This window comes from Lichenostomus cassidix, chromosome 1Ab (genome assembly GCF_008360975.1).
Source record: "Lichenostomus cassidix isolate B80296 chromosome 1Ab, HeHo_3.0, whole genome shotgun sequence".
Classification (NCBI taxonomy): Eukaryota; Metazoa; Chordata; class Aves; order Passeriformes; family Meliphagidae; genus Lichenostomus; species Lichenostomus cassidix.
In genome coordinates, this window is record NC_139481.1 from 8,200,911 (window position 1) to 8,212,402 (window position 11,492).

The following is an 11,492-nucleotide window of genomic DNA, read 5'->3' on the forward strand; positions in this document are numbered from 1 at the left end:
ATTTGAGACCAATCTGTCTTTCAGTCACTGGAGGCTAATTCACATTTGGGGGTGAAATTATTTTTGTTTTAAATTCAGCAAGTGTGTCTCAGACCTCTGAAATGGCAATCTGGACCTGTTGCACTGGAGGAAGCAGGGGAAAACAAGAAACTGTAAGATCAGACCCACAAGAACTCACAGCAGTGACTGTAAGTACATGTGCTGCTTCTGAACCTGCTCAAACACAGTATTTGAACCTAAGAAACCAGTAAGAACAAAGTGATTACGACACTGAAATCCCATTATGCCTTCTAAGATCCTGAACTTGAAGGGATGTCTCATCAAAAGGCACTGCAGCCATCAATCACTGTGTGCTCTCCTTACACGAGTCCTTGGCAGGGCTCCACTGCTGCTCTGGGCTGTGATTTCCCTGCAGCTGCCCTCTTGTGCTGCCATGCAGCCCTGCAGGCAGGCGCTGTCCCCTGCTCAGCCAGGTGACAAGTCACAGCCATCCCACTGCTGTCATAACTTGGGAAAGCAGCTCTGCATTGCCCTTCCTGTGTCCTGCAAAAATTCTGCACATTCCTTTGCAAGATCCATCACGGCAAGTCACAAAACGCGTTTCAAGCTCGTATGTGGCTAAAATGTCAAGTGCACAGAACAAACACGACACAGGTACACTGCCATGTCCATCTTCCCATTTTATTGAAATCCCCAAAATGATCCAGTGGGGATGGTCAGCTTCCCCTCCAGCCTTGGGTAATGAAGATAAAGAAAACATTGTAAGTCCCATCGTATTGGGCCTGACCCTGAAATTGGGCTCCTGTAAATCAGAGCTACGGGACACAGTGAGCAGCATTATCCAACCCAACTTTTACATGCTTAAAGCTTCTTAAAATGTTGGATTAGCACATCTCTAAATTATTAAGTTACAACTTTAACTAGGCAAACAAAACCTCTCAAGGCAACATACTCAGTTCTACTCAGCTTTTCCATAAACCTGTGAGATATCTGCTTGTCCTGAGCCAAGTACACCAGGTGCTGTGTTAAAGGAAGAGGCTGGGGTAAGACTGTATCTTCAAGTCTAGCTAGTCCCTCTCAACCCGAGTGGGAGAGCATTCCCAGCTCAAGCCTTCTCACCCAGTTGCCACAAAACATGCAGCAGCAGGGACTATGCACAAAGGGACCTGCAAACAGGGCAGCCTCTCCCTGCCCACGAGTGCAATACCCTGTCTGTCAGAGTACTTCCATATGCAGCAAGAGCTCCAGGCACTCAGGTGTGGGGACAGCAGGTCTGGTTCAGAGCCCATCTTCACTGATGGAGGTGGTCTTGCAGCACAGCAGTGAAGTGACAACTCAGGCAAGTCTGAAGTCCTGCCTGAGCAGGGAAATGGAGGAGGAACTGCATATAAAAACCAAGACTTACTTATTTCTTTCCCCTTCCTCACAAGAAAAGAACGCCATATAACGAGGAGGAGGGGCATGAATTATGGCTAGGAGTGGTTAAAAATAGGTGTATGTTTAACTGGGTCCAGAACAGGAATGTGGTATTTGAACATCCTACAGAGTCCAAGAGGTGTGGGAAGATGATAATTCTAGTCAGTTTGTGTAAGGCCTTGTGGGTTCCTAGCCTTTTATAACAGCAATAGGTCTCAGTTTAATGGCTTTCTTGCTGATGCCAGCTTCGTGGCAGGTGTTAACCACATCAGTCACGTTCTTGTAAGACTCTGGTGCCTGGAGGGGAAAAAAGAAGAAAAAAAGACAAAACTATAAACAATCCATAGTCGCAGGAAGTAAGATATAGGCTTTTGAAATCCATTCTTCAGAAAAATAAACATATAAATAGAGGGTGTAGAAGTAGGTGAACACTGAGAATCTGGCCACCTTATGTATCTAAGAAATCTCATTTGTAAGTAAGACACTCAGCTTTCCAAATAAGGTCTCATAATATTTCAGATAAAATGTTAGCTATTTTACTTCAGTTTTTCAGATAATAAGTGCCCCTGCATGTGAGAATGTCAAGCCTCATTATCTAGTAGGAAGTGACTCCAACTTCTTCTTCACAGATAGCCTTTTAAGTTTTATCTTCACTGCCCCTTAGTGACAGCAAGCTCATGTTAATGCAGAGGAACTCGAAGTCATAATATTCAAAGTTTTCTGACCATTCAGAGTTCTCTTCCTGAGCACATATAGGAGTTCATCTTAAAAGAGGATCTTTCAACCTGCTACTAATCTACATGAAAGCTGCAGTGTAAGGTAAACTTAAAGCAGGGAGAACATCATTCAAGGAGAAAATCCATAAAACATAACTACTTTTGTAAATGCTCACATGAAGATAGCAATTATCCCCATCACCAGACAGAAGAGCAAAAGACATACCCCCTGAAACCTGTCAATCAGGCATCTCCCCTTTCAGCATGCTTTTATAATAGAGAACACTTCACATTATTTTCCAAAGAATTTGACAGCTCTATCACAAATCACACAAGTTGCATATTTAGAGTACTGGCAATCGCTTCGCACTGCAAAAAATCAGGTCAGGAAGGGTCATTCAGCCAAGGAGCAAGACCCCCTTTTCCTTCTCAGATAATGAAGAAACTCACTTCTTCCATGACCAGTTTGGGAGAAGCAACACGGATGGCAATGCCCATGTCAGCCAGCTTGTCCAGTACATCCTGGAAGTCCAAGTTACGTCGAGATTTGGCTCGAGACAGTGCACGACCCTAGGCAACAGTTTTGTTATTCTATTTTTTGTAGCACTTTGGAAAAACACAACTCTTTCTTATCAAAGAAAAACATTATTACATTATAACAAACACAGAATGACAGAGCACAGAGCACAGTGAACCTCTATACAGGAAATTAATTTAGACTACAGGTCATGGGCTCCTGCAAAATCACACCTCTGCTATGATGGCTAGGGAAGTTCCATGAGTATAATATACCAGTCTGCAAATGTCTTTTTACCCAAACCAAACAGTGTTCAGGACTTGGAATTTACTGGAAGATACTTCTCTTCCTCAGTCATTGTCTCACATTAGGAATAACAGGGGAGGAAATACCTTCTAACTACTGAGGAGCTTTATGTAGACAGCCTCAGCACAGTTAACCCCTCCCATTAGCTCAGAGACATCACAATTTGGTAAAAGGAGCTCATTCTCCACATCTTCATCCTAACATCTGCCTTATAAAAACCATTATCCCCTAGACTTCCTGCAGAAGTAGTCAAAACTACTCAGTGAGGGACAAAGAGGACCTCTACCTTGCAGACCTCCTGGGCAGGGACTACAGGCAAGGCTACTCTCTGCTTGTATGACCAACAGAAGAATCACACATTGGATGACCCTTGAACACCTTTGTTCTCTGGATGACATTCCCATTCCAACCCCCTCCTGAAATAACTTCTTGACTTACAGCTCCATGACAAGTAGTTCCAAAGGTCTCAGTCATGCCTTGCTCTGTGCCAGTAAGGACATAGCTGCAGGTGCCCATTGTGCCACCAATCAAAACAGGCTGTCCAGTCAGCTGTGGATGCAAAGTATTCATTCATTAGAAAAACCTGGAAAAACTCAATAGAAATTGGAGAGAAACCATGTCTCCAGAAAAAGAGGTCAGATTAACATTCCCTCAGGGCATCCCTGGTTGTCTCAGGTGCTTGGAATCAAGGATTCTAGAAAACTAACTGCACTGAAAGATGCAGACCAGTAGATCAAAAGCCTTGTGTCCAACAGACAGACAAGGCAAACCACTGAAGCCTGCCCTAGCTATAAAGGACTTCTTTCCTTTCATGATCTTCCAGCCATTGTGGGTGTGGAGCAAAAGCAGGAGCTTAGTGTGCCAAAGATCTAACACACAGACAAGCAGAATACTGCTATCCCACAGGGTTCCAGTGCTGTTACCTTAAAAAATGAACTCACAGCCTTTAGGTACCTATTAGGGACTCTAAAATTGTCTGATTAATCCGGAATTCTCTTTCTATTTCCTCCTCCTAAAGCCCAACTTACTTGATAATCAACAGCAATAAGAGGATGGTGAGGAGGGAAGGCCCTGGTTGATCCCTTTCTGTGCACCAGCAGAGTCCTCTCCTTGCCATCCACTACGTGTTGTTCCACTTTGGCAATGTTGTGAGACACATCATAGATAACATGCATGTCAAGGTCATCTGGGGTTGTGTTGAAGACTTTGGCAAAGGCCTAAAAAAAGCAAATCAGGATGTGAGATACACCAAGATCATAATTCAGCCACAGTGGAACTGAATAGAGCAGTGCTGAGAATGATAGAATTGGACTGTCTAGATTGCTTCTCTGCCCACTGGCAGCTTACTGCTGTAATTCAGTCAGATATCAACTAGACAAATTCTTGCAACTCTGAAAAATTTGCTTTAGCAACAAAAAACCCCCAATTTTTGCAAACCCCCCAATTTTCTTGTATCCTGTTCTTCCAGTTCAAGGCATTTTCAAAAATATTGCATAAGTGGCTTCTGTCAAGTACAATCCAGTGATATTGAGGTTTTAGATGGATTGTCATGACTGCAGCTTTGTGCAAATCTCTCCCGAAAAAAACAGTTAAAGAAGCACAAAAGTGAAATTAAGTTAAATACTGCAACTAGCCTTTGTTCTCTATGTCTAGGATAAAGCAGATGAGCAGCAAAAATATCTGCATGAGAGACAACTCTGCTCCTACCTGCCGAGTTAGGAAAGTCATGGAAGAGCGGTTAACCCAGGCATAGTTGCCAGCAGCTGCCATGCCCTTCAGGTAATCCTGGCCCTCTGCAGAGGCAATCCTGGCACATGCCAGCTGGCGATCATTCACTATGATTTTGTCCCTTTTCATAGCTTTTTCCATAGCCACCAGTGCATCTGGGAAATAAACACAGCAAATCCAAGTGACCTCTTAATTTTGTTTCAGTCTTTTGAGATTAACATGGGTGTCTATCTTTTGTATTCTAAAACTGAACTCATCTGTTCAATGGTCAAACCTATGGCTGCTTCTCAAATGCAAAAGCAAATCAGTGGCAGAAGGTTATCAATTGTTGGCAAACAGATTAACACCTGACCAGGCAATTCAGGATGCACTCAACAACTGCACTGCAAGAAATTTTGAAAAATTTTGTGAAAACTGTAAGTTTGCTTCACTCCAGGTACCTACTCCAGTGACACCATACCTGTGGCAACCTGGTGGCCCAGCCCTCTGCTCCCACTGTGGATCATCACGCACACCTGCCCTTTGTGGTCGATGCCCATTTTCTTGGCAGCATACTCGTTGTAAATCTCATCCACCACCTGGATCTCGGCGTAATGATTTCCAGCTCCCAGGGTCCCCAGCTGCCAATCACAGCACACTGATCAGACAGGGCAGGGAATGTAGCTTCTGGGTGCACAGGGGGGAGCTATGGGAACAGGCAATTGGGCAAATTGCTACAGCAAGGTTTTTTTGGTTTAGTTTTTTTTGAGGAAAAAATATCCCCATGTAAACTGAACGAAGTAGAACACAGTAGCATCATCATTTTCATCTTTGTTTAAATTTGTAACTACCTATGCTGCTGGACCAAGACTGTGATTCAACAAAAGGATTACGATCCAGATACAGACTGTGCTGCCACTTTCTTCCAACTCACTTTGGCCTGGTTGAAGGATGGGAAGAGTACAGAGTATCGAGACTTCAGTTTGCATAGACAAGGCAGACATAGTCTTATGCTTGGTTATAACCCCACAAAGAAATTACATCATCTTGTTAATTAGGTACTTAAAACTTTCCAGTAGATTAAAACAAGATATTCTGTTTCCAAGACCAAATTTTTTCAACTCAGTAACAGATAATTACTTATTTGCAAGGCAAATGTGAAAATTTGGGACATAACATTATTCTGAAGTTAAAATGCTGTAATTTTTCACCACCCCAATTAATAAAGTTCCAGAACATACAAGAAAGCTTTACAAATGTATCATTAGTACAGTCACCTCAAATTGTTCCACAAGGAGCAATGAGATATAAAATATAGACATTAAATCCAACTCTTGAGCTGTGATTCTTGAGCTAGTTCCATTTATTATTGTATCTTTTCTTGCCCCTATTAACTTGCTGAGCAAACAAGGACAGAAGTTGAACAGTAACTTGCCTATCTCTTCAAAACAAAATACATCTGGACATGAAAATGCTACCCAATATAAATTCCAGTACCAGGTGTTAACAGATGAAAACCTGATGTCCACAGGGAGCTTGGCCATGCCCAGTATTATTCCCCTCTGTGACAGTTCTGTCAAGAATGATTCAGAACCAGCCTCACCATCTCACCTCTGCCTCCACCCAGAGATGCTAGATGGAGTTTCAAGAAAACACACGAAGTTAGAGAACTAATCTCTAACCATTACATTCAAACCCTGGGAGCATGCACAGCCCTGCTGAAACATAACTACCTGAGGCAAGCCCCTCTTCTTTGCTCTTGAAGAGACTTTGTTGGGGTCAGCCTGCAGCATTCTTCCATATTCCTCACAGTGCTCCTTGTCCTCTGCCCAGGCATAGCCCTCCCGGAGAGACCAGTCCACACCCATCTCCAGTGCCTCTTCCAAATCCCTGCAATTACCAAACACCCACATGAGATCATTATCCTTGGAAAACTCCACTGAATATGGCCTGGAGCAACTTGATGCCTTTTTATTGTTAGATCTACCTTCAGATTTAGCCATCCTTTGTGCACGGATTTGGATGAGATGTCCTCAAGAGATCCCATCCGACCTAAACTACTCTATGATGTTATGGTTAGCCCCCGACTGTCCTAACAAGAAGTCCAACTTCTTAATACTTCATGAAAATCAAGCTCTACAAATATATTAACTTCTGATAGATCATCACTTTTCCTCTTTGCTGGGTGGGAAATATCTTATTTTCTATCTATTATCCTATCTCTCATCTCTTTCAAAAAATCCTTTTATGTTCATGGAAGTTTTCTGTCAGAGGAAATGAGAACCCAGCAAGAACTTTTGAGGGGTTTAAATGGGGGAAGAAAGAACTGACTGTGCATTGATGATTATGTCAGTCCTGGTAAAGCACATATGCAGAAAGAACAGAAAGCATTTTAAAATTACTTTTTCTCTCTTAAAAGTCTCCTGCTGATGAATCTTGCATCCTAACAAAACAGAGAGATGTCCCCTCTAGTGGTGTATGCACAAAGTAGTTCTTACTTGGCATTCATGGGGATGACACCTTTGGAACCAACACCAACAGGAATGTGGTCAAACATAGCCTGGGCAAGCTGTTCTTTCACTGGCTGCACATCACTTTCATCCAAATTTGTCCTCAGCAGGCGAACACCACAGTTGATGTCAAATCCGACACCACCTGCAAGTGGAGAAAAAGCCATGAGAGAGAGCATGTACTGAATTACGTAATCTCACTCCTTTTTTTGTGACACAGTACTGGGAGAAAAAAAGCAGAACTGCATTAAGCTTCATTTTAATAAATTTACATGAAGCCTCAGACCTTGAGACATAGCTGTATGACTGCCTGCAGAGCTCTATGTTTACAAAGCTACTCCAGCAACCTGACAAAGAGAAGTAGAGACTTCTCACAATTATAAAATTATAAAACACACTGCCCACAAAAAGTAGAGAGAATGTTCCTGTTCTGCCTAAGGTCAAAAGAAAAGTGACAGATCTTAGAAGGGCTCCCTGATGTAAGCAAGTACCTGAAAGCAAGGTCTTTTTTAATCTTTATTGGAATAAATAATAGTTTTAGAAGCAATAAATACTTACTAGGAATATTAAACTTCAGTTTTTGCTGTTTTGCTTAACTCTTACTATTTATAAACACTACAAAGCACGGCCTAATGTGAAAGATAATACTGAAAGATCATCATCAACCTTTACTATGAAGATTCTGGTATTACTAAAGTTAGAGGGGAGATAGCAAACTAAGAGACCTTGGGTCTCAATCAATCAGGAACACTTAAACTGATCAAAGCAAAACTGAAACAAGTATCATGTTTGATGACAATCACAAAAGATTCAGACTATTAGTAACTAAAGATCTGGAGTGTTTACTAAAAAGACAGACATATCTTAAGATCACATTTCCAGTAAAAGTGTAGAGATATCCTCAGAAGATGTTTACAAAGACTGTTTAAAGAAACTAGCCAGTTCTTCATCAGTCTGATGAAACCCAAAGTCACAGGCTTGTGCTCTCTCTTAAATACTGAGGGATATCATGAGTCCAAGCCATAAACACAAGGGCAATTCTCCCTGCACTGCTTAGATGTTCTCAGTGTAACTACCTGCTCCATAATAATTCTAAGTGCAAGAATTAAGTACCCCTTAACTCCCTGTAATTCTCCTATTTTCTGCTTTGGTTCTGTATGTAAAGTACTGCAAAGTCCTGCCATTTTGCAAAGTATTTTTATGCCATCCCAGATATTTCTCAGAGCAGGTGAGGTCAGTCATCCTTACCTGGTGAAACCACTGCTTCAGGATCACTCATATCAAAGGCAGCCATGTTGCCAATAGCAAATCCATAGCCAGAATGGACATCTGGAAGTCCTATTGATCTCTGAAAGGCAATTTTAAAGCTCTGTGAAACTCGATGCTGCAGAGTCACCTTGTTTATACTTTGCTGTGTGGCAGTGATTGTCACATTTGCAAACAAATATTCCAAAAAGAGAATGGAAGTTCAGATGCAGGTGGAGTGAACACATCAACTCAGGTGAGGATCTAATCTCCTGCACTTACAGGACAGTCAAAGAAAGCAAAGAGCAGATCTCACTCGAAGCAAACACCCCATGACACCCAAAAAGCTGTCAGAAAATTGAACTTTTCAACATCTGTTAAACTGCTACCACACACTGAAGGGAACAGTACTTTTGAATACGATTAGTTGCTTCTTCTGCCTCTCCTTGCCATCACAAAAAAAATCCTTGGTTTGGAAATGAAAAGTGAAGATTTGAATATGCAGATGATTGTAGCATCTCTTCTACAAACTACCAGCCAAAATTCCTATTTTAGCAGGTTGTTACTATTCTACTTTACTCCATTTTAGGCTGACCCCTAAGGCATTTTAACAGCCTGACAGTTGGCCTTTTACTGCATCCATAAATTCAAAACTTCTGCCACAAGAGACAATTAAAAAAAATTCTGTTGTTACTTAATGTATGCAATATTGAACACAAGAAGCATCATTTACACATTGTACTTAGCACTTCTTGAAAAGAGTCACAGGTAAGCATTTTCCTCCTGCATCATTATATCTGATGCCTTGCTTCCAGAAAGGCACAGGATGAGGGAAAGGAGTGTTGAGTGCATGGGAAGGCTCATGACTCACATCACGCCAGCAACAATAATACAGACAACAACACCTCCTGCTCTCTCCACACTTCTCCAGGCATTCCAGAGCAGAAGCAATTCAAAACCAACATGCAGGTAGTATGAACGGTGGGGAAAGGTGGCTCAAGAAAACTGAAACAGCATGAAAAGCTTCACGTCAAAAGACAAGCAATGAAGTGGATACTTCCCTTTCTGACAACTTAGTTTTGCAGCCTGCCCTTGCAAGCACTCCTTACTTAGAGACAGGTTCCTAACACACAAACTGTCTTGAGAACTTCAGTCCACACCTCTTCTCATAATGGAGTTCCCATTTGGAAAGCAATAATCTTGGGCAAAAGGGAACAGAAAAAGAGCAGATTTTCAGAGCAGTTACTCACATGAACAATGCCAGGTAGTGCAGCCACATTCCCAATCTGTTTCATAGCAGGCAAGAAGCCACCCGCACCTGAAAAAGATTAAAGAAAAAAAAGTAATCTGATAATCACAATGAAACACTTTCTAAAGAGCCTGTTTAAAACACCGGCAAAGGAGAAGTCATCCACCGACAAACCTTCTAACCTGCTATGAATCAACCCGTTATAAAGCACCCTCTAATCTGTTATAAAGAGGCCAGAGCACTCGGCCTCTTCCCCCAGGCACCGCTGACAGGGCAAGGGGACAGCCCTAAATTGTGCCGGGAGAGGTTTAGGTTGGACATTAGGAGGAATTTCTTGGCAGAAAAGGTGATTACACACTGGAATGGGCTGCCGGGGAGGTGGTGCAGTCACTGCCTGAGGAGCTCAGGGAAGGCTGGCCGTGGCTCTCGCTGCCATGGCCTAGCGGACACGGCGCTGCTCGGTCCCGGGCCAGACTCGATGGTCTCAGAGGACTTTTCCAAACCGACTGACTGTGACACCCCTGGGTCAGGGGGTCACACCCCGCTCCCCGCCGGACCCACCTCCGCCGCGGCAGGCATTGCGCAGCTCCTCGAACATCAGCTTCTCCAGCGGATCGTTCACGTAGAAAACGCCCTCCACCTGCGGGGAGAGCCGTCAGCCGGCCAGCTCCGGCCGGGCCGCCCCGACCCCCGCCCCTTCCCCCGACCCAACCGGGCACCCAGCCCCGTCCCCACGCACACGCATGTTCGGCACGAAGCCCTTCTTGATCCGCCAGCAGTTCTTGTCGATCTTGTCCAGGTACTGCAGCTCATCGTTGTAGCTGCGGCTCATGGCGGCGGCGCTGCCGGGCGATGCTGGCGGCGGGCCGGCGGCAGGAACTGACGTCCCTTCGCGGCAGCAGCGAACAGGAGCCGCCGAGGCTCAATCCTCCTCCCTCAGCCCTGCCTCCCTCCCTCAGCCCTGCCTCCCTCCCCTGCCCGTCCCTCAGCGCTGCCTCCCTCCTCCCTCAGCGCTGCCTCCTCCCTCCCTCCTCCGCCCGTCCCTCAGCCCTGCCTCCACTCCTCCCTCAGCCCTGCCTCCTTCCTACGCGCTGCCTCCGTCCCTCCCTCAGCCGTGCCGAGGCTGGCCCGCCCCGGTGAAGCCCATGCTGGTGCTAGGGCAGCGCGGTACGCGCGGATTGTACCTGGCTGCCTCCTCCCTCACACCACATACGGCTTTTGCGGCTGGTTTGCGTGAAAAAACCCCAAAAGTTTTCTTCAAGTGTCTGTGCGAGCTGAGCCCCGGGGCAGAGGAGTTTTGGCCCGTGGGGAATTTAGGCACCGCGCTGCAGCGGGTGGGATGAGCTCGCTCAGCTCCAGACAGGCAAAAGCTGCCTGCACCCCATCATTCATTGGCAGCAATTGTCAGCATGAAGGAAACAGGTGTTTGGGGAGTCAGAGCCAAAGTCCTGTCCAGGTTTGGCCAAAGCACAAACACTGACATGGTGCAGGGCAGGCATGGCCCTCTGCAGAGCTGTGTTCATGTTTGCACACTAATAAAGTATTGGGAAAAAAGGAGGAGAAAGAGAGGAAGGGAAGGGAAGGGAAGGGAAGGGAAGGGAAGGGAAGGGAAGGGAAGGGAAGGGAAGGGAAGGGAAGGGAAGGGAAGGGAAGGGAAGGGAAGGAAAGGAAAGGAAAGGAAAGGAAAGGAAAGGAAAGGAAAGGAAAGGAAAGGACAAACATACCCAAATGAAGTAAGAAAAGTATCTAATTCTCAATGCAGAGAAATATTGACAAAGATGTTGGAGAATTAGACTTAGAAGACTGACCCAGAAACAGTGAAGGAA

The 11,492-nt window shown here is 44.5% G+C and overlaps 1 protein-coding gene across 2 annotated transcripts; it reads right to left on the reverse strand.

Annotated features, from left to right (window-relative positions):
- Nucleotides 1-660: 660 nt before the first annotated feature.
- On the reverse strand, nt 661-10,620 carry RTCB (RNA 2',3'-cyclic phosphate and 5'-OH ligase). 2 transcript variants are annotated; one of them, XM_085049696.1, is made up of 12 exons: nt 10,406-10,620; nt 10,228-10,306; nt 9,668-9,735; nt 8,421-8,520; nt 7,161-7,317; nt 6,396-6,552; nt 5,144-5,303; nt 4,663-4,838; nt 3,984-4,172; nt 3,394-3,504; nt 2,583-2,702; nt 661-1,713 (listed from the first exon to the last, which is right to left on the reverse strand). In XM_085049696.1, the coding sequence occupies exons 1-12, from the start codon at nt 10,496-10,498 to the stop codon at nt 1,606-1,608; spliced, it is 1,518 nt and encodes a 505-aa protein (XP_084905822.1). In that variant the 5' UTR covers nt 10,499-10,620; the 3' UTR covers nt 661-1,605. The 2 variants fall into 2 exon arrangements, with proteins under 2 accessions (XP_084905822.1, XP_084905823.1); XM_085049697.1 differs by lacking the exon at nt 10,228-10,306 and having other exon boundaries at nt 10,406-10,543.
- Between the last annotated feature and the right edge of the window lie 872 nt (nt 10,621-11,492).